This window comes from Syngnathoides biaculeatus, chromosome 4, assembly GCF_019802595.1.
Source record: "Syngnathoides biaculeatus isolate LvHL_M chromosome 4, ASM1980259v1, whole genome shotgun sequence".
Taxonomy (NCBI): domain Eukaryota; kingdom Metazoa; phylum Chordata; class Actinopteri; order Syngnathiformes; family Syngnathidae; genus Syngnathoides; species Syngnathoides biaculeatus.
In genome coordinates this window covers 31700631-31723720 of record NC_084643.1, presented here as the reverse complement: position 1 = coordinate 31723720, position 23090 = coordinate 31700631, and the positions used below count along the sequence as shown (strand labels likewise).

Below are 23090 nucleotides of genomic sequence, written 5' to 3'. Positions count from 1 at the left end.
ACATGCATGTTCAGTTTGTTGAATACTGTAAACCTGAGCTTATCTGACCTGACTTCAGGCAAGCGCATGAAGTGGGGTAGACCCTGGACTGTTTGCTTGCCAATAGCAGGGCAGATATAGACAACTGAACATTCACACTCACATTCTCAACTATGGACAGTTTAGTCTTCAACAAACCCAACATGCATGTTTTCAGAACGTGGTAGGAAGCCAGAGTACCGTGCGACCCACACGAGCACTGAAAACAAACATAGTAACTCCACTCACGAAGGTCAGAAGTCAAATTCAAACCTCCAACCTCAGAACTGTTATGGAGGCATGCTAATCTGGAGGACCACCACACCACCCTCGTTCAGTACCCACAGTGTATAGAGAAATAAGACCTATAGTGGAGGAGAAGAGACTGAATTAAAAATGTAGAGAACAGGTACAGGCAATGAATGAAAGATCGAGATAAGGCAAGTGTTATACAAGGAATGAAGCACTTTACACACCGTAAACAAAAAACATTGAACCGATTGAAAAGAGTGTAGAACTAGACCTTGCCTTGAGTTACTACATTAATTCATTCAGTGACCACACTATTAACCATCATGCTGTATGTTAAATAAACTTTCCCCATTTAAATGAAATAAAATGCTAGTAATCGGCCCCGGCACAATCAAAAAGGGCCTACAAATATTTTCATAACATATTTCTAAGAAGAAAAATCACTCTCTTCAATATTGTACAACATAGCTACACAAAGGGATGACTACCGATTTTGCATCGTAGCACTGCTGGTGTTTATTTACTTAACTGTTGAAGGAGTAGATGTCACTTGGGGGGGGACGTCTATGTACCAAGTAGTATTAATCTTGAAAACAGTAAATATGCTGGATATAAAGTGAAGTGGCAGTTTCATTGGGTGTTCACATACTGCATTTCCTTCGCCCCGACAGTCTAAGGAGTCATCCTCGGTGCTGAGCTGCGACATCTCAGTAGACGACAAGTACATTGTGACTGGCTCTGGAGACAAGAAGGCCACTGTCTATGAGGTCATATACTAGGGGAGAGTGAGGGGGTCATCCTCTTACCCAGCCACTGTTCAATGTGGCCAACCTTGTGTACCATATACAATTTGTATAATACGGATTTTCAGTTATTCTTGGACTTTTTATGCGTGGTCAGAAGGAAGCACAGAGATTTTTGTTTTCAGTGAATGAATGTCCATGTATATTGACCATATGTTGTATAATGAATGTCTGGATAACATTCCTTTTTATTTCTTTTTGTCTTTGTGTAGGTGTGTGGCACCAACACAAGATTGTGACTGTTTACGTATTTACTTATTGCCGTGTGTACGGATGCTTGAAAGAGGGCTGCTTCGGTCCTGCCTCACACATACAGTATTAAGGTTTGACACTGGATTTAGCCATCAAAACTATCTTACCTGGAGGTTAATATGACATTAATATTAATGTTTTTAATTTTGATGAATGGTGTTGAAACACAGTGAAGTTGCGGTTCGTTCAGTCGAGAGGCCCTTGGGTTCGAATCTAAGCTCAGGCTTTCCTGTATGCAGATTGCATGTTCTCCCCGTCTAATATATATACCATTATGTCAGAAATCAGATGGGATAAACTCCAGCTCACCTGTGACCCAAGTGACGGGAAAATGGATGGATGAAATTCTTCTATTTTTCTTGTGTGGTCCCTCAATCCTACTTTCCTTTAAATTTTGTTTTCTTCACTTTTGTGAAGAACGAGTCATCCACCAAGAGGACTGACGATGAATTCTGTTCACAACAGTGGCACTTTGAGGAAAAATTCAGAAAGTATGATATCCCTTCAGTTCATGAAATACGTGTCCACGTGTGTGTGTGTTTGCCTCGTGTGTATGTAATAACAAGATTGCCCGCAGTGCCCTCACTTCTGCCTGCCCTTTTTGCACTTTCAGTTGTGCCCTCTCAATTGAAACTCTGCTGGATGCAGAAGCAATTCCTTTTCAGTATAGACCATGTGGTAGTTCTGTGGGTAAAAAAGGAGAAGTGGTCTGCGGTGTGTCTCTTAATTATCTTGGACTGACTTATGTTTGCTGGTAGGAATGAAACAAAAACAGTGCCTTTACCCTTCTCTGTCCAACTGGAATGTGACGGACTTCACTGAATAATAGTTTGTTTGTTTTTTTGCGGGGGGACAGTCGGGGGGGTTCCAGTATTCAATACACTTAACAGAGGATTACTGTAAAATCCGTTTTTAATTCCTGATTTTTTTGTCTGAAAACATGCATGTGAAACACAGCACTATACCAACTGCTACTGTCTTTTTAATCGTTAGAAGCATGATGACATTCCTACTGTCCAGATTTGGCTGTTTTCCTCCTGATAGATGGCTGCAATAGTCAGTTTAAAAACAGCCACCCGTACCGCAGGAAAAAAAAAAGGGTCATGATGTGTGTGCAATCCTTAGTCACGATAGAACATCCAAAGTGAAAAAGAATCAATTCTGCTACTGATTACAGTAACCTGCCGTACATTGGCCATTCACTCCTCACAAATTTACCAAACTGTCCCAACTTATTACCCTTAAAAACTCACTTGGTCGCAGTATTCGTACACTTTCTGAAACTAATAGGGACATTAAACATTGGTGTCAAGGAAGTATGTAGAAGTGATACATCTCGACTTAGAGACAAGCTCTGTACGTGTATCTAGAAGAAGCTAAGGTAGTTGATGTAAACTGATTACGTTACGAAAGACTTCACCGCCTGTGTATGTATACGCACTCTTCTGGTGCATTTTATTTTTTTCAATCAAAGCATCTGTTAAGCATTTATTTTGAAAGGTATTTTTGTTGATGAGTTTGAAACGATATTCACATTTTAAACGATTAATGTACGTATTCACAACAGGGCTCGCTCTCCCTGTCCCTGCCGAATACCAAGGGGGATTGCCGTCTTTCAAAACCAAGTTACCAAAGAAATGATGTGAAGTGAGTTAATCCAAACTGCCGCCATCATAAAATAATTATTAAATATCGGAAAGTTTTCAAGTGACAGTTAACATTCCAGAGGGTCTCAAAAGTACAAAGTTCATCACTGTCATGCGAAGTATCTGACAAAAAAGTAAATCAAGTAAAACTGCAATATTTGAAGATGCCAGACAAGTACTGGAGAGTGAACTGGAAGGCGTTTGGATAGCAATTTTGTTGCTAATATTGCAATTAAGCATTGCTGTATTTAATTGTATTGCTCATATTGTACAGAGGAGCAGACAAAGGCTCTCTGGTGTCAGAGTAATGACTTCACTTTCCATCTGCCATCATTGGTACCCTTAGGCATCACAAAATACACCCAAAAAGCAAAATATGTGAAGTCAATCCTTTTACGTCTTATTAGATGAATGGCAATGCACATGATAGCTTGACTTATGAAGCATAAAAATGTTGAAGCCCAAATTGTACCACTTTAAGAAGTTCCAATATTTGTATATGATTCATATACTGTCACTTTTCCATTTTTTTTTGCCTTCTGCTGTGAAAAACTCAATTTGAAGGAAATTGTGTTTTATATCGCAATGATTCAAATTTTATCGTGTTCCAAAATAATACCATGACCAAACACAACTGAAAATACAAACCAAGCATAAATCCCCACATTGGACATCTGTATAAGAACTTTAACAACCATTTTAAGAAGAATTAATGGTACTTCTTGGATAATATTTTTGGTTATTATTTTATGTCATTTTAAGAGTTGTGCAAGTAAATGTAGGCAGAAGTCTAGAATACATCCTTGACATGCGTGTGCATGTAAGTATGTACAAGACTCATCGACTAGCTGCCTTTATGTTCTGTAATCATGATGTTCTAGCTCAATTCATGCATTTTCTTCTCCATTGTTTTCTGCACTTGTTTCTGCTTTTTACTACTGTAAAAAAATGTACTGTGCAACTTTATGATACTGGTACTGACAAGCTGATACCGAACTGCAGTATTACATCCAGTGGTAGTAGTGCGTGACACTCTTAGCTTGGAAGAAGTTGTGGTGGTATTGTACAAGAACTGTAAACATGTAAGTATTTTAAGTTGAAAAAGAAACCTCATGTCAATAACAGCTGTGGTTCTTCTCTACAAATGGACTTTGTCAACCCCCTGTATCTTTTTTTTTTTTAATCCAGTCTGTAGTTGATTTTATTAAATTATTGTGTGGATTTTTGTTGCGTCAGATGTGCTCATTGTACCATATGTCATCTCTTCTGAGAGTAAAATTATTCAGTGTAATACTAAGGAAATGCTTCAACATCACAAAATAGTAACTTTTAACTGTGTTAAAATCTAATATATATACAATATATTTTAAAAAGCTCAAATATTCAATTGCAAATGTTTTAGTGAAGTAAATTTGTTTTCCTCAGCCTTTAATTAATTGAAAATCTTCACAAATGTCTTTCCTTGAGAGTGATGAGGTAGTTTTAAAAAGCCAAACATTTGTACTGATTTCAGTTTTTCCTCACCCCGGTTTAAATCATGGAAAACATGTACATATCACAAAATGTATTTCTCAAAGTACCACCATTATAAACAATCTTAAACATTCCAGAACTTTACTAGGCTGGTTAAACCCGAAAATAAAGAAACTGTACGTAATGATTGAATTAAAATATAATCCATGTCAAAGTTAACTATGAAAATATATTTTTTAAATAAATGATTAAATGTAGATGCACAGGACAGCTACTTTAGGATTTAGATGTCAGTTGTCTACAGAATAATTATTTTTACTAACTGTGATTGGTTGGCTACCATTTCAGGGCGTACCCCGCCTCCTACCCCAAGATAGCTGGGATAGGCTCCAGCAGTCAGGAAAAGTGGCTCAGATAGTGGATGAATGCATCAGAATTTTTAAAAAATGAAAATATTTTAAAATATGTTCTCCCAAGGACAGCATAGTGAGTGACTGATTAGCATACAGTGTATCTGCCTCGCAGTTCTGAAGACCTGGGTTCAAATCCGGTTTGCATGTTCTCCCTGTGCCTGCGTGGGTTTTCTCCGGGCACTCCGGTTTCCTCCCACATCCCAAAAACATGCAACATTAATTGGACACTAAATTGCCCCTAGTTGTGATTGTGTGTGCGGCTGTTCTCTGCCTCCATGTGCCCTGCGATTGGCTGTCAACCAGTTCAGGGTGTACCCCGCCTCCTGCCCGTTGACAGCTGAGATAGGCTCCAGCACTCCCCCGCTACCCTCGTGAGGATGAGTGGCAAAGAAAATGGATGGATGGATATTTTCAAATATGTTCTCCTAAGGATGGCACGGTGAGTGACTGATTAGACACAGTGTGTCTGCCTCACAGTTCCGAGGACCTGGGTTCAAATCCGGCCTCACTTGTGTGGAGTTTGCATGTCCTCAATGTGCTTGCGTGGATTTTCTTCGGGTGCTCTGGTTTTCTCCCACATGCCGAAAATCTGTGGTAGGTTAACTGAAGACTTTCCCATTGGTGTGAATGTAAGTACAAATGGTTGTTTGTTTATAAGTACCTTGTGATAGGCTGGCGACCAGTTCAGGGTGTACCTTGCCTCCAGCACGCCTGTGACCTTAGTGAGGATAAGAGGTAAGGAAAATGAATGAATGCTCTCCCAAGTACCTAAATGACATCAGGGAAATATTATGAACAGCACTTTGTATAATTTAGTACAGTTTTTATACCAAACGTTTTTAAAATGCAGATCTCTGACTGCATCGATTCAAAGTTTCTGTATGCACTCAGTGCAGCTCACTCGACCGATAGAATCAAGTGTTCTCTGAGTGTATATTGGCACCAAAAAAATAAAAAAAGGTGGGTTTTTTTTTTATGCTGGTATTGAAATACTGCACTTCACAAGTTGGTGGAAGTGGAGGATCCAAATGAGAGCTGTGGAGGATGACGATGATGCTCCACGGTTGCAGTGAATGATACTCCTGTTAGCGCTATCCAGCAGCAGGTCCTTCAGAGAAGCCCGAAAAGGTGCTGTTGTGATGTGGAACAATCCACCCCACTTTCGCGTGTTATACGAGTTGGGAGCTCTTTCGTGCGGAAATTTGGCCACTTTGCAGGCAGAAATAGAAGCAAGATTAAACAAACACACACTGGAATATTGTGAAACTGCTAAAAAGGAAACATGGAGCAGATGGCACTGTGGTTGAATGAAAAAACAACAAAATACCTGTATTACTTTTTACGAATGAATTGTGTGAGGAATCATTTTATAGTTAAACTTTTAATAGCTCACATTTTTAATTGACCATTGGGCAATGCTAGAACATACACAAGCGAACATAATAATCCCACGTTCTACCAAGTGAGGAACGTTAACTCCTCCCCTTTAAACACAGATCTTCAACCAGAGATGTCATATTTCTCTGACATTAATAACCTTTTCATTTATCATTGATGAGCACATTTTTAGACGACCCTCTTTTCATGTCTCCGTGAAAGTTTTTCAAAAAAAGGATTGTTGGAGTCATTTCCAACAACAAGCGAAGCCGCTGACAATTTGATTCTCTGTTACAGGGCAGACCGATGATTAATTCATGTCTATGCCGCCCCTTAACGAGGTTGCGCACGTGAGTGGGCAGGAGGGGGCCGCACTCAGCGGCGCTTTGATATCCTTCATTTAAGGCCGTGTCGGCCATTAATGACTTTTTTCAGTCGGTAAACGAGCATCATTATCGCTTTCAAAAAGTAGAGGGGGGGGGGGGAGTTTCCGGGGTGGCGTGGGGGTCTCATATGTCTTTTTCTGTAAAGACAAAAATGTTCAATCCGTCTTTTTTTTAAATTTCACTTCATCCACACAGTCACATAATGGTCAATGGTATAAATATTCACATATTTTTTGGATGTCTCCACTATAGTCCTTTTTTTTTTTTTTTTTAATTTCCAGTGATTCAGTGACCTCTGCCATTAATGGACTGAGGCCATTTCTGAGTATCCCATTCCAAAAATATTCCTATATACGTGCTTTGCACAAAAAAAGATGGAAATTCATATAATTGTGCATTTCACACCGATTTGTAATACATTCCCAAAGCCTTCATTTCATGTTCGCCCAGTCTATTGTACAAAGCACTCTCCGGCTCTCTAATCCAGCCGGCGGTTTTTCATGCCTCTACATCCATTCTCTCACTCGACCGCCACGGTTGGGAAAGGGGGGGAGGGGTCAGAGGTCACCGCAAAGTAGAACGAGCTGGACGGGCGAGAGTGGGGGATCGTGCGTTCCCTAAGACAAACAGGAGCAGCCCGTTGGAGTGGAGGTCAGGGGGGCGCTGGCCGAGCGTTGGAGGAGGAATGAAGTGAACTAAAAGCTCTCGTTTGGAATGCTCTTCAGCGCCACTCTGACAAATGGACGCCACCTCTCCACGCAGCGCACGGGTCAGAAAGGATGCTTTTTGCAAGCTTTTAAGCCGACGCTGATTTCCATTTAAAAACCTCTTTAGTTCACATTTCCAAATGAGAAACAGCACGTGTGTTTAAGTGTTACCATGGCGTGGAGTTTTCTTGCAAAGGACTCTTTTTTTTTTTTTTTTTTCAAATCTACAAGTGGATATTAATAGTGGGCCGCTCTCATTCGAATTGGAACAGTTGATTCTGCTTTATTTACGTGGGATGGGAAAGTAAAAGAAAAGAAAAGCAACGAGCACAATTTCATCTTTCAATAATTGTATTTTAACCTCTGAGATTTTCGCCGTTTGTAGTTTAAATAATGTTTATTTTTTTAAAAATTGCTTACAGTTGGGCGGAATGGTGGTTCAGCTGGTAAAGCGTTGGCCTCACAGTTCTGAGGTCCTGGGTTCAATCCCGCCTGTCTGGAGTCTGCATGTTCTCCTGTGTCTGTGTGTGTTTTTTTTTTTTTTTTCCCCAGGCACACCGGTTTCCTCCCACATACCAAAAACATACAACATTAGTTGGACACTCTAAATTGCCCCAAGGTGTGATTCTGAGTGTGGCTGTTTGTCTCTATGTGCCCTGCGATTGGCTGGCATCCTGTTCAGGGTCTATCCTGCCTCCCGCCCGTTGACAGCTGGGATAGGCTCCAGCACTCCCCACGACCCTCGTGAGGATGAGCGGCCAAGATAATGGATGGATGGATGCTTACAGTTGTCTTCTCGCCCGTCAGTCATTTTGGAAATGACGTCATCGTTGAGTTCCCATTGGAAGTTCAGAGCTTTTATTGAATTTCTTACTTTGGAAGGGAAACCACCACTCAACATTTTCAAAAGGTTGACAAAACGATGATGATGATGATCAATGAATGATCTGTTGTCATCATTGGTGCCTCGATCGACACATTTTGCAACCTTCTGAAAATTATAAGTGGTATAAGTCTGCAAGCCTCCGATAACGTCTACATGTTTTCCACTTTTATAATGCGTCCTAAGCAGATATTTCATAATGGGTTATGCATCAATATAGTTGCGCCAACGATGAATATTTGTTCCGTCAGTGGCACTGAGTTTATCATGGTACTACGTCTTCATCTGCTGGCAGAAAGTATAAATGCAACCATTATTTTTTGTTTCTCTCCGATACTTACCACGATCTTCTGATCCGAAGGCGGAAATCTAAGACGAATTTGTCCGGAAATCGGAACGCACCGGAGTCTATCAATACATGAATACAATACTGATATTTATAGTACATATTTGTCTGAAAAGCACTTCTAGGGCATAAGCAAGATAATCAAAGATGTATTATTGCGTAGCTGCACAAATTAGTTCATTGCCGCCATTCTTCACCTTTAAATGTTACAATTAGTCCAAATCTATCTATAAAAGTCACTTTTAGGCCGAAAGCAATTTAATAAAAATCTAGATTTGAAGCTTATTTTTTTGTCCACGTATTCTTTCGCCGCCCAGTTGTACAATAAACACGAGTAGAGAGTCTTGCAGAGTAACTAATTACATGCAAGAGTATATGATTTAGTTACAAAATTAATGTTTATCTGCTTTGTCATATGCAGTGATATTGTCATTTGTCGTCGGGTCGACATGGTATGTTTCACACAAACACACGCACGGACACATGCACGCGCGGACATACATACACAAATCCCGACATTTTCAGTGTGCATTTACATTTCATCATGTGCTGCTATTAGTTTGTTATTTGTGCAAAGAACAAACATGGTACTTTATGGTTATTTCCCAGTTGATCTATACTTCAAATAACACTGTTTTAAAAGGAGACATTCACAGGTCATGCTGATGCTTTAATTCAAATTCACAGGTCATGTTGATGCTTTAATTCAAATTAAAGAAACGTGTTCAAAATGTAAGCAAATATAATTAGTTGTATTGCTTTATAAAAGTAAGTGAAAAATCTACACTAAAATTCGATAATCACCTCGCCAACGTGTAATTGTAACAAGCTACATTTGCAAATTAAAATTTCACACACCGTCACAGCGACAAAATGACGGCATAATACTGCCACCAGGAGGCAGTGTGCAGTTCCATTTGACCTGACATCAACCAGAAAGCAAGAACGCTGCTAGGCTAGGCTAGCAAGAAAAACTTCTCGTCTGCTCAAAACTGAGCGCGAAAATGCTACTTCAGACGGTCAAACCGCTGCTACTCCGTTGTAGAGGTCTCTCGCTGGCTTGCACAAGATCCTATTACGCTGACCAAGTCGGCCGCCTCGGCTCCCAGCCTGACAAACACTCCCCCGACTATCAGGTGAGCTACATGCTATCGTCAACTAGCTAGCCCTTGCTGCTAACAGGCAACCTTGCTAATAAGAAGAGCTGGGATAAGGTCAAAATGTTGACGTCCATCCGACCATGCTTCTTCTGAGACGCTTATCCTTACAAGGGTCGCAGGAATGTTGACCTGGGAAACCCCCAACCCCCCCCCCCCACAACTTTTAACCATAATATACACAAGTATAAGTGAAGTTAAAAGTGAAGCATTTGGGTGTTTTCTCTGTCCTCCTCAGAATACCTTTCATTTTATAAATTTACTCATATATAACATCAATTTGTGTCATTAACACCGGAGGCTCGTTTGATTACTATTGAAAGTAAGTAAAAGTAGGTATATTCAGGTATATTTTCAGTGATCCCTGTGTGAGACTGATAATGTATTCAATGTGGAATTATTCATCACATTTCCTTTACCAGCTCATGTTTGGAGCATTCAGGATCATCTTTCGAAAAAGAGATTTACATATTTTGGAATATTGACCATTTTTAAATTTCTGTGACTAAATAGTCTAGTCACTTGGCATTGTGAAGAACTGGTTAGCACATCTCCCTCACAGTTTGAGTTTTGAGGACCCGAATTTCCTCCCATATGTGACGCCCCCACCACCCCCACCACCCCACCCGGAAAAAAAACCATGCAGGGTATTTTAATTCATGACTCTAAATTGCCTATAGGTGTAAATGTCAGTAAATGTTTGCTTGTTTACATGTGCCCTGCCGCCTCTCACCCAAAGATAGATCGAATGGGTTCCAGCAAGCCCGCCACCCTTGTGAGGATAAGTGGTACGGAAGATGAATTGATGAATAAATTAAGGGTTGAGCGCAGTGAGTTTTCAACATGAGTACTTGTGCAGTGTGAAATAATCTCATGTAATGTTCAAATTGCATAATTTTAGTCTTTTTTTTTGTTAGGACTTGTTTTTTCCATTTTAATGTTCAGTACATTATTTTCAGGCAAAATTCAGTCATATTTAACTTTTAACTACAACACAGTTGCGTCTCATATCTTAGAGATGTTTATTTTCAAAGGTTAATTTGTTAACTTTACATCTTTTTCAATTCCTATACATTTAAGTACAGTGTTAATGTTGAAACTACGCATAGTGTTTCAGTGGCATATTGTAAAATTAGATATACTTTTTTTTTTAGCAAGAAAGCCTCTGCCTTGTTTTTGATGACCACTTAGATGATCACACATGCTACTGAATTTTATGTTGGTCATGAGTGTGGTACTTAGAAAGGTAAGTATTTTTTTGTCGGTCATGGGTGGATGGTTTCTTTCGGCTTATCCCTTTCGGGGTCGCCTCAGATGAACGCACATATATGTTTGGCACAATTTTTACGCCGGATGCCCTTCCTGACGCAACCCTTCTCAGGGAGTGGAGGCCCCAGTGTGTTATGAACCCGCAACCCCTGGTTTACCAAACCCGTGCTCTAACGCGTTTTTTTGTCGGTCATACTTTTTGTAAACATTTTGACTCTGACAAACTGTGACACTACAATTTGTTTGGAATTTTTGGGAAGTTATTTTATCAGTCGTTTATTGTATAGAGTGAAACAAAAAGAATATTTGCATGTTTTTTACTACTGTATGAATTTGTCAAGAAAACATGGCTGAACATACTGATCATATTTTTTTCTTCTAGGAGAATTATGAGCGGATGCAAGCTCTTGTTGATGAATTGAAAAGCCGGACAGAGAAGATTAAATTAGGTGGGTGGGAATTAGCTGTATGAATTAACATTAGTGTTTGCTACTGTGCACATTTTTTATGTAGCATAGCCAAGATGTATGCGATGTCAAATGTATTTATTAGTGAATATTTTGTAATTGCGTGTTTACATCACTGCTGTATAATAGATCTTATTAAAAAAAACCGAAAAGCTTGTTTAACTTTTCTGAGTTTGTGGAATTATGAGATGATGATAATAGCTGCCGATGGTGACTTTGATGATGTAATGCGGTGGTCTCAACCTACTCAGGTTTGACTTTGTTGTTGTTGCAGGTGGGGGAGAAAAAGCCAGAAAACTTCACACTTCCCGTGGTAAACTTTTACCCAGAGAACGTATCGACAGACTCCTGGATCCAGGGTACTGTTTGATGGTTGCATCACTTTTTGAACACTCTAAAATCAAGGCTTAGTTTTCACAAGCATTTCAGTTTTTAATTCTACGAATTCTAAACATGTGAAAATGTACTCCTAAAAATTTCTTGGACTCCGCTTGAAAAGCTGCTTGTGGTTTGATAATGATGTCAACTCATTGTTCAACAGGACTCCTTTTTTAGAATTTTCACAGTTTGCAGCGTACGAGTTGTATGGAAAAGAGGATGTGCCAGCGGGCGGGATGATTACTGGGATTGGACGGGTTTCTGGGTAAGTCCACACAAAGTACACACAAAAACAATCGGGGTATTTTTGTTCTGATTCTCCCCCTTCTTGACCAAAAACCTCAGATGCCAGACAATCTTATGTTTTATAAGATTATCCTATAAGATTGACCTTGAGGTGTGAGGCGTGTTTAGAGTGGATTTGCTGATTTTTATGGTCGGAAACAGGTTGTGGTCACCAATCTTAAATACTGCACTTGTTCGGTATATACATATGGGGAAAGCTGATGTCTCCCAGAATCACGATGCCGTGAATTGTGATGTGTGATGGAATGTAGCCAATCAAAGAAGCGCGCTGCTAACGTGGGTAACATCGACGCTTACCCTGAGTGTCTTCCTGTCGTTGTCTTTATGAGATCCTGTGTGACCATAAGAGACTAAGATTGGAGGAGGAACATAAAGGTTGTATGTGCGTTGCCCCCTGTCGAGATTATCAAGCATGCCACACACAATATGACATATGTTGGCTATTTAGACCTCCATACAGTGACTTCCTAATGCGAATTTAATATAAAAATGTCAATTTCACACCTTGATTTTGTCACATGACAGTTACTTCTGTTGGACCCAGTTTTGTTTCCTCTTTGTCCATACATGGCCCAGACCACCCCCTTTCCTCTTATTGGTTGCCTCTACATAGCCGACCCACTTGTGAGAGTACACATTTGTCATGTTGACTTCGCTGCCTCAGGAGCAGAAAGGGAAGGCGGAGATCTTCGCTAGTGATGTAGATAAGCTTTAGAAATTTGAATAACTTAATTTCAGGCCTTGAGAGAAAAACATCTAACTCGGGAATCAATGGACAATTTTAATTCCCATTTCACACGTTTACCGAGGCACAATCGAGACAATATTACATCCCAAATGATGGAAGAATTTTTGTTTGTCAAGATATGTCCCCTTTAATCGTGTTGGGTCTCTCACATAAACATCTTTTAAAATTTGAAATGGGCCTTAAACAATTACTGCGCAATATCATAGTATTGGAAAGGCTGTGTTTTAATGGCTAAATAAATTTGAAGTGAACAGCTGCTTTGGACAGTAGGTTTTAGACCATATCACGGAACTGAGACCGCTCTCGTCAGTGTTTAATAATAGATGCTTAAATGCACACCATGGCAGAACTTCTGTCTTAGTGTTAGTGAACCTCAGTGCTGCATTCAACACAGCTGACCAAAATATACCACTTGACTGGCTGAACAACTCTGTGGGACCATCTGGCATAGCTTTTTTAATTTTTATTTTTAATCTTACTTAAAGGAAAGGGGTCATTATTCAATTCTGATTTGACCAAAAGTACGTATAAAGTACTCCAAGGCTCGATCCCGGGGCCTCTTCTGTTTAAAATCTTCATGCGTCCACAAGCTCAGATGATTGAAAACGACAAAATGAATTTTCATAACTATGCAAATGACACACAGCTCTACTTTTCAATTTCCCCAAGTGACAGTGGGCCAAGCACCGGGTAATTGCATGTGCACCTGCACAAGATAATGAAATCCAATATCTTCTTTTTCTGCCTTTAATGATGTAATTACATTGTCTAAGTGTACCATGTGCTGATGAATGTATATAAATGCACATTTACATTTTCATGTAATGCTACATACTCTAAGTCTGTCGGGTAATAATCAAATTCTGTTCATTTTTCTTAACCAGGGTAGAATGTGTCATAGTTGCCAATGATGCGACAGTCAAGGGCGGAACGTACTACCCCGTTACAGTCAAGAAGCATCTTCGTGCTCAAGAAATTGCCCAGCAGAATCATTTGCCCTGTATCTACTTAGGTGAGTTTTGGAGTTTAATTAAAGGTTTGGCCAAGTCAAATAAAATTTAGACCCAATAAATTCTGTACAACAGTTGCTTTGCAAAATAGGTTCTCCCGAGACATTCAGTTTTCAAGTCCAAGAGTTAAGTTTGGAAAAACAACCTCAAGTATTCTGGAATCATCTCTTCAGTCAAATATATTTATATTTAAATGAAAAACTAGGTCTGAAGATCCTTTAAAAAAAAAAAAGCTATTGAATAATTTTCAATAAAAATGAAAACTACATTAAATGTGCAGCAAAACATTTTGTTTTAAGGGTGTGCTGTATATGTGGGGGGGGGGGTATGTGAGTCTGATTCGGCGCCTGTAATTTGTTGGGAATCGTTCATTTAAGTCTGGTTTGGCCGTCTCGCTTGTCACGCGGTGGGCCTCAGAAGTGAGTTTTAAGTGATGCACAAGATGAAACTGTTCTTTTTAAAAATAGATTTGTCTGCGACATTAGCTCACAACATGATGTTCTGATTACTTCAGTGGACTCAGGAGGCGCCAATCTTCCCAGACAGGCAGACGTTTTTCCCGACCGAGATCACTTTGGCCGCATTTTCTACAACCAAGCCAGGCTGTCATCAGAGGGAATAGCGCAGGTAATACTGCAGCTCTTCCCTGGTGTTATTGAAAATGTTCTACTACAGCAAAGTTTTTTCAAGCTCAACTTCATGAATATCACTTTAGAAAATACTATCTTTTATCTGTGTCCCTGAGATTGCGGTGGTGATGGGATCCTGTACTGCTGGTGGAGCCTATGTACCCGCCATGGCAGATGAAAGCATCATAGTCAGGAAGCAAGGAACAATTTTCCTCGGTGGACCTCCACTGGTACTTAAAGTTTCTGTTGAATGATAAAAACGTGATTGTCAGATTATTAAATAATTTTTTTTCGCTGCCGCCATCGCCGGTGTTGTTCATCGTGGATGACGGTGGCGGCTATGAACAACCCTGTCGGCAATGGCTTGCGATGGCAACACCGTAAAGCGGCCCGGCTCGGCACCGTGATAAGCCACCATGGCGCCAAAGATGAGCCACCCCAGCCGAAGCCATGACCAGTGGACGCGGCACCCTTTGCGGATGAGCCGACGCGGAATCCGTCCAACGCGCACATTGACACATTTAGCACCCCTGTCATACGTACGGATCTTTTGTTACATTGTGAGAGATGGATTACATGGTCCGCCCCAAACTATTATTTTTTTTTTAGTAGCTGTATACACACCTACCGGTCATTTGGAATCAACTAAACTCTCGTCATTTGCACCTGTGCAATCCATTTTCACGACAAACCGGGTCTCTTGCAAACTTATGAAGGGTAAATCCATCCTCACGAGGGTTCAAGCAATGTCCAGCAATGCAACGAGCTTGCAATTTGGCTAACACGAAGGAACAACGAGCTACCTTCCTGGAGGTAAAACTAATAGAAACAAACAAGTCCACTTGAGGTTGGTCCTGCCATGTACGTCACTTCCTGCTTCTTCTCGAAAACAAATCTCTCAAGAGGATTTTCATTGCGGGAGATACAAAAAGCAATATACGTCAAAATCATATTTTGTGGTGGAAAAAACGCATGGGTCCATGTTGGCTGCTGTTTTTTCATTAATAACATACTAAAAATCATGCATTTCATGACAGCGGCCCTTAATGATCGCAGTTTCAGAAAACGGGCTGTGATTTGTTGCTTATACTCAGTAAATTGTAACCAAATCCCCTTACTTGTGTGTCAGGTCAAAGCTGCTACTGGAGAGCAAGTTTCTGCTGAGGACCTTGGAGGTGCGGATCTTCACTGCAGGTTGAAAACAGCACTTTTTCTTGACTTTTGTGATGCTAGTTTTTAAGATGCTTGTTTTTAATATGTTCTTGTCGTGGTAACATTTCATTTGAAGTTCTACAAACTCACTCAATAGTTATTTGTTTTTTGGCAGGTGTGCCATTGCTCAAACTTTTGTGTCAGGTGCTGTTATACTGTAGATAAATATGAACGGCTCATTTTTATATCTCAATTACAATCATGGCCATCTATCACAGGAGATATGTTTCATATGTTTTCTCGAGAGGTGAAAATCTGTGATATGGGGAGAGCATATAATTACCATTATTTTTTATTGTTTTTTTTTTTTTTTTGTGTGTATAGTTTTACCTGTTCCACATTTTATCTCCACTGCACACTTGAGTGTGGCGGCCAAAATCAGTTGAACTGTCACGCAGTGTGTAGGGTTTGGCAACAAGTTTTCATGAGTGGCTGCTGGTTTTACTGTGATTGGAAATTGGAATTGCTCGTCCTGTGTACTCTGGGATTGGCTGGCGACCAGTTCAGGGTGCACTCAACTCTCCCCCAGAGTCATATGAGATAGGCGCCAGCTTGCCTGCGATCCAAGTGAGGATAAGCGGAACGGAAAATTGATGGATGGTCTTATATCATCGTATATGTCGCAACCAATCAAAATTGCAAGTAATCTGGCCTCCTATTTACCGTCTTACTTTTTCTTTCTCCACGGCAGTCATGGCGATGTGTGCGTGCCCCTCCCCCGTAGATCGCGAGAGGCTGGCCGCTTGAAAAGTAGATCCTGGGGTAAAAAAAAGTCTGGGCACCCCTGCTGTACAGAGTATTCCAACTGGGGCCCTAAGTGAGATACAGGCAGTTTTTTTCTTTGTGCAATAACCCTCTGATTGATGTTTTTATTTGACAGGAAGTCCGGCGTGACGGACCACTACGCTTTAGATGACGACCACGCTCTTCATTTAGCACGGAAAGCCGTCCGGAGTCTCAATTACAAGAAAAATCTTGATGTAAGTCCAGATCATGTCAGTTGTGTGGCGTCCCTGTGTGTGAGATAAGTTGATGTCGTGTGTTGTCATGTGTTTCAGGTTACTACAGAACCGACTGAAGCTCCTCTTTACCCTGCTGATGAACTCTACGGCATTGTTGGGGACAATCTGAAACGGAACTTTGACGTCAGAGAGGTATATTGGCTGTGCTCAATATTGATTCAAGTCATTCTATTTTTCTCTCATAGCTTGGCACATTTTTATTTTCATCGCTATCCCACAGAGGACATTTTCATTTCACTGTGCAGTATTGCCATGCTGAATGCATTACAGCACACAAAATAACCAATACACACACTTAGTATACATGCAGGCAAGAGAGTGGTTTGGAAGGACATTTGTGTCACAAGCGCACTCAGGAAGCATTCTATTATCTCCTCAACAAGAAGACGAAATTTCAATATTTGAAGGCCCTCAGCTACAAGATTTAAACCTTTGACGAGATAATTCACAAACCACATCCATTCCGACCTCGACCGTAGAATCTAGCCCACCAAGCATATTAGGAAGATTCTTATAATATTTGTTAAAGCAATTTAGCATTGAGCAATTTTATTCATTTGTTTAATAATAAAAAATGACATCAAAAATGTAACTCAGGGGCACAGTGGCGTAGCTGCAGAGCATTGGCCTCACAGTTCTGAGGACCGGGGTTCAAATCGCGCCCCCACCTGTGTGGAGTTTGCATGTTCTCCCTGTGCCTGAATGGGTTTTCCCCAAGTGCTCCGGTTTCCTCCCACGTTTCGAAAACATGCATTAATTGGAGACTCTAAATTGCCCCTAGGTGTGATTGTGGGTGCGACTCCATGTGCCCTGCGATTGGCTGTCAACCAGTTCAGGGTGTATCCCGCCTCCTTTTCCGATGACAGCTGGGATTGGCTGCAGCGCTCCCGTGACCTTTGTGAGGATAAGCAGATCAGAAAATGGATGGATAGAAAACACAAATCAATTTTACCACCAAATTGCCTTAAGTTGTGAATATCCAACAACACAGTCCTCAATTTCCCAGCGTTTAGCTGGATTGGCTCCAACATACCCGTGACCTTAGTGAGGATAAGCGGGACTGAAAATGGATGGATCAATATACATAAAATGTTTGTTGACTTCTAGGTCATTGCCAGAATTGTCGATGGGAGTAAATTTGATGAATTCAAGGCATTCTATGGGGACACGCTTGTGACTGGTAAGTTCAGTTTGAAAATAAAACCTACTAAAATTGTTAAATTATATCTACAGTACAGAGGGGTCACTGATGGTCTATTAGTACACCCGCCTGACTTCCATCCAGGCAATGTGGGTTCAATTCAGTCTGACCCGGAAAAAGGATAAGTAGAGTAGGAAATGGATGAATGGGTACTTCCATGAAGGAAAAGATACTTTTTAATGGACTCTTCAACCTGCATTGCTATTATTTGACTGAATATTTCCCTGCAGGATTCTCCAGAATCTTTGGTTACCCAGTTGGAATAATCGGCAACAATGGAGTGTTGTTTTCAGAATCTGCGAAAAAGGTAAAATATTGTTTGTAAGGTGTAAGCGGCCTCAGCGGCTCAGTCATGTGAAAGTTTTTCAAAGAGTGAGACCGCAGTGTTCTCCAAGTGTCAAGGACTTAAACGCATTAGCCGAGTAAGCCTCCTCCCATGGGGTTTATGTGCTGCTTCCAACAATGAATACCAATATTCCTCTCATGAGAGCACCTCCTCCTAATAGATGATTTGTTCTGACCCTTCTTAGTGGAGGGGCCGCTACAATAAGCTTTCTAATTGCATTTGTCTGGGCCCGCTCCTGAATACTATCGTAATAGCGTTGCATTTGAAAGCCACGGACCATTTTCATTCAACATCGTTCACTTAATTTGCCAGGCTATTCTGCGTGAACAGAGCTGAACTGTAGCCGCCCTTTAAATGGACGAGGCGTTGAGGGTGTCATTATAGACTCAGACGCTTTGCACAATTGGGATTCGATTTGGGGGGGGGGGGGGGGAACTCTGATTCATTTTCCAGTCTCGGTGTGACAGTGTGAACATTGGGTGTTTTATCAGAGAGATTGCTGTTGAATGCGACGGGCGCGGTGCTTCGACTAAGCCCGGCAAGCACATCTGAGGAAAATCAATACCATGGCCGCATTTGGAGACGTGCTGTCATCGCCGAAGATGCAGGCGGCCTTCCGTGATGCTAAATGTTTCAGTCAAAGGTGTTTGTGTTTTTGCAAAAGTGAACAGTGATTGGATCCAAGCTGTCGTGAAGTGACGTGACTGATTATTAGTCTCCCATTTTGCGAAAACATTGCAATTAGGCGATAACCTCCAAACAAAGATGTTAAAAGCATATCTGAAGTTTTGTGAAATTACTCACTGCTTCTCCGTTTTAGGGCACGCATTTCATCGAATTGTGTTGCCAGCGAAACATTCCACTTATTTTCCTACAAAACATAACAGGTGAGTGGGAATTGCTATCTTCATATGTGGCTGTTTACCAACTTTCACAAAATACACATGCTGTCTGGGTCAATCAAGTACAAGGTGTTATTTCTTTGCAAAGCCTGAATTTTGATCGCTATACTTAGAGAGCTCTTCATTCATCGTTAGCAGTATTATCCAGAATCAACTCCAGTTTTCATGAACTGTGCTTGTGGGCAAAGACATTTAAATGAAAAAAAAAAAAACAAAAACAGTGTATTCTACTACAATACTGTATTCCACTTGTAGAATGGCACAGTTGCAGTCAAATTATTCCATCCCCATTGAAAATTATATTTGAAAATTTACAATCTTTGTGCAGCTGAGCAGTGAACTAGTTAAACAACAATAGTTGAGGTCAGCCAGTTAACACAGTATTACCAGTGAGTTTCTTTCGACTTGTCCCTTTCGGGGTCGCCACAGCGTGTCATCTCAGATGAACGCACATAGGTTTGGCACAATTTTTACGCCGGATGCCCTTCCTGACTCAACCCTTCTCAGGGAGTGGAGGCCCCAGTGGGTTTCCCTAAATTCAACACAATAAAGACTATATTTAAAAAAAATTCTAGTTACAAAAAAATATAGAGAGAATTTATTAATTTTTTTGTGAACAACTTGCATTTTAAGAGCGATTTTGAATGAATCACGGTAAATTTGAGGTTGACATGAGACTTCCCTGTAAGGTTTCATGGTGGGGAGAGAGTATGAAGCAGGAGGTATCGCCAAGGATGGGGCCAAGATGGTCACTGCCGTTGCCTGTGCTAGCGTACCAAAGATGACAGTCATCATCGGGGGCTCGTACGGAGCTGGGAACTACGGCATGTGCGGGCGAGCTTACAGGTAGGACGACTCCAGAGTTGAGTGTGGTAGCAGTACAAATGGATGAAGTGTGCACATTCTGAGCCAAAATGGCTGCTTTCAAGTTTACATTGTTAGGAAAATAACAGAATTGGGGATGTTAGGAGATAAACCACTCGCATGTTGCTTCTTTGTTTGACGTTCCTTTTTGCAATTGAACAATAGTGCTTCTAGACTTGCCTTGCTGGGAATTTTCCCACCAAGCTTTTTAAAATCCCATTTTCTTTTTCATTGCTTTTCCCTTGCTGACATCCTTGACACATTCAAATCACATTAACTGACGTGCGCGACTCTTTTCACAGCCCCCGATTCCTCTACATGTGGCCAAATTCCAGGATCTCCGTCATGGGTGGGGAACAAGCCGCCACTGTCTTGGCCACCATCACCAAAGATCAACGAGCCAGAGAGGGAAAAGAGGTAACAAAAGTCCTTTGGGATATCCTGCCAAAAGCATAAACATAATGCTTTGACACCTTTTATTTAAAGATCAGCATTACACCATTACTTAATGTCGTAATGATTCTGATTAGTGCTGTCGTTGGCTGCAATTAAAATGTGTTAGATGTCCTGTGGGGGACGCGTTGAGAGCTTTAATAGCTGCAAAATAACACCTCGGCTTGGTACTGATGATTAAGATGACATTATACCGTACATCTCTAACACGACTTGATGCAGGAAAATGTTCTGCAGTAAAGTCCTTGCCAAAATGTGTGCTATGTTTTTTGTTCACGGAGCCTCATGCTCATTTTTGAAAAATTCTCAAAAGTTTACAGCAGAACAGGAAGCCGCCATGAAGGAACCGATAGTGCGGAGATTTGAAGAAGAAGGAAGTCCCTACTACTCCAGTGCCAGGTGAGGTTGGCCAGTTAGCGCAGTTACATTGGGACCTCCAAAGTCAAATGTAATCTGAACACCAGTCACTCTCCGGATTCGTCCATATTTACAAACGAGATTTACCCCTGAGATGTCATAGAAACAAAAAGGGATTCAGCTGTTGCCTTTATGTATTAAAAGTAGCAGGCAATGCATGTAGTAGTTGGACCTTAGGTGGAGACTTACCCGACTTAATGAACTTCTTAATACAACCACTATCACTTCACAACCGTCCCACATAGACCATCTGGAGCAATTCAGAATCAATAATGATCTAAAAACATGACAAAAAAACAAAAGGAAAAAGAAAGAAAAAAAATATATATATATACTCACCAGGGATTCTGATTATCAATTGTATTAATGTCTACAGATCACGACAGATTTGCTTTATCAGTTCAAGTTGGCCTGCTCTGATCAACCATTTAGATGAAATGCTGATGTTATTGTGGGCCAGTTAGCAGGGCCTGTGAGGCCAGTTTGAAAATTGATTTGTTAAAGGAATGTTCCGATTGCTTAGATAGTTACATGAGCCAGCACATCTGATGATGAAGGCCCTGGATGAATAGAACATATAATCTGATTAACCAAACATGGAACACATCCACTTATCGTAAGCAGTGGAGCTAAGAGAAATGCAACAAAATGAGAATTAGACTGTTGGGAATAGACAAAGTAATATTTTATGGAACTTTTGAAATGTTAGAATTTAGGATGTCAAGGCCAGCAGAGAAAAGCCCTGCCGGACTTGATGACGCACTACTGTTTTAAGTAACATCTTCAGCATTCCTCAAGTCTAAAACCACTGTATTGTAAGTTGAACTGAGACAAAAATCTAGACAACTTATTCACCTTTTGATGACATGATGTAAGAGGAAAAAACGTGGACGTGAGTCGACTTCATGTGTCGTGCTTTTTAAAATACTTATCTGTAGATGAGTAAAAACACTTGATTTTAGAGGTTCTACTTTAAATTGACTTACTTCAAACAGTAAAGAGAAAGTAAAAAGTCAACGCATCGCTGTTCCATTGCATTGTTTTTTGTATTACTATCAAATGAGACCAAGAATCAGTCCAAACCTTTCCTACCATTAAAGTTATCGAGAACCTATGCTTTAAAGTTGATACCTTTAAACAACGAGATCATTCTGATGCTCTCTGCGGACCATGGCTTGTGCTGTAAGATGTGACGACAAAAATGTCAGGAAAAGCTAACTGGAACATTGGAGCTTTATTTACGGTTAATCGGAGACACTTTAAGGTGGCAGGATTGTACTCATGCCCTTTTAGCTTGAGTTTGAATACGATTGACTAAGTGGGTGTGCACTCTTGTGCAACTTCCCCTCTCACAAATGTTATTTTTTTTCAATTGAGTATTTCAGGTTAAAGGTCCCTTTAAGGGTGGAGCACGTTTTTGAAACAATTGATAATTTCTTTCGTTTTTTTATCATGGAAAATCTGACATTTCGTTAGGAGGGTGTAGACTTTTTATTTCCACTGACTCTAATCAGAAAGTACCGGATTAGTCTTAATATTGTGATGCTTTATGTTTCCCTACAGGCTGTGGGATGACGGAATTATTGATCCTGCTGACACTCGCCTTGTGTTGGGGCTGAGTCTGAGCGCCGCGCTAAACGCACCAACGAAGAAGACCCGTTTCGGAGTGTTCCGGATGTGATGCGCTCAGCCCGCACGTGTATAGAGTTATTGTAGTCCTTTTTGTTTCGTACATGTTCTGTCTTCTGAAAAGACAAGCGAACACTCACAGCTCCAGGAGGTTGTTTATATTTTGGGGTAATTAGATGATGTTCTGACAAGACTATTCAGGGCCATTGGGAAGTTTTGCCTTAACTGTTACAATTTGTAAATGCCGCTGTCCTTTTAAGTATTATAAATTCTTTCAACAAAATGAGATGAATTTTCTTCACCAGCATCACCGGCTCTATCTGGATGGATTATCACGTGGGGGCGCTGTTGAGCCATAAACATTTTCCTGGAGCAAAATGGTACCATTAAACATATTTTAAGGCCACAGAAGGGTTTGAGTATCGACATAATAGTTCCAGTTGGGAAATTTCTAAACAGATGTCTCGAGAGCAGGGACCCAGGTGGGTTAGTTTCCCCCCTTCTGTACCCACCGTCTGTTTCTC

The 23090-nt window shown here is 40.7% G+C and overlaps 3 protein-coding genes across 13 annotated transcripts in view; all 3 read left to right on the top strand.

Moving 5' to 3' along the window:
- The window catches only part of LOC133498795 (transducin-like enhancer protein 4), a 55255-nt gene extending 51063 nt beyond the window's left edge, over positions 1 to 4192 (top strand). For all 9 annotated transcript variants that reach the window (XM_061815925.1, XM_061815929.1, XM_061815924.1 and 6 more), the window contains one exon: positions 942 to 4192. In XM_061815925.1, the coding sequence (XP_061671909.1) occupies positions 942 to 1049 (108 nt within the window). In that variant the 3' untranslated portion in view covers positions 1050 to 4192. The remainder of the gene's footprint in view (positions 1 to 941) is intronic.
- Positions 4193 to 9452: 5260 nt separating this feature from the next.
- Positions 9453 to 22990, top strand: mccc2 (methylcrotonyl-CoA carboxylase subunit 2). The gene is made up of 17 exons (XM_061815938.1): positions 9453 to 9692; positions 11365 to 11431; positions 11724 to 11808; positions 11991 to 12092; positions 13766 to 13893; positions 14406 to 14518; positions 14637 to 14750; positions 15650 to 15714; positions 16613 to 16712; positions 16791 to 16886; positions 17862 to 17934; positions 18186 to 18262; positions 19122 to 19188; positions 19893 to 20049; positions 20370 to 20484; positions 20834 to 20919; positions 22501 to 22990. The coding sequence occupies exons 1-17, from the start codon at positions 9561 to 9563 to the stop codon at positions 22616 to 22618; spliced, it is 1695 nt and encodes a 564-aa protein (XP_061671922.1). The 5' UTR covers positions 9453 to 9560; the 3' UTR covers positions 22619 to 22990.
- tmem8b (transmembrane protein 8B) overlaps positions 22912 to 23090 on the top strand; it is a 47880-nt gene continuing 47701 nt past the window's right edge. For all 3 annotated transcript variants that reach the window (XM_061815934.1, XM_061815936.1, XM_061815935.1), the window contains exon 1: positions 22912 to 23048. The gene's annotated coding sequence lies outside the window, so the exon portion shown is untranslated. The remainder of the gene's footprint in view (positions 23049 to 23090) is intronic.

Bases quoted from the DNA above. Each gene is read 5' to 3' on its own strand.
- mccc2 (XM_061815938.1), top strand. From the start codon at position 9,561: ATGCTACTTCAGACGGTCAAACCGCTGCTACTCCGTTGTAGAGGTCTC. The intron at 17,935-18,185 runs GTAAGTTCAGTT...ATTTCCCTGCAG, and splicing joins TGGGGACACGCTTGTGACTG to GATTCTCCAGAATCTTTGGT. The intron at 20,920-22,500 runs GTGAGGTTGGCC...GTTTCCCTACAG, and splicing joins CCCTACTACTCCAGTGCCAG to GCTGTGGGATGACGGAATTA.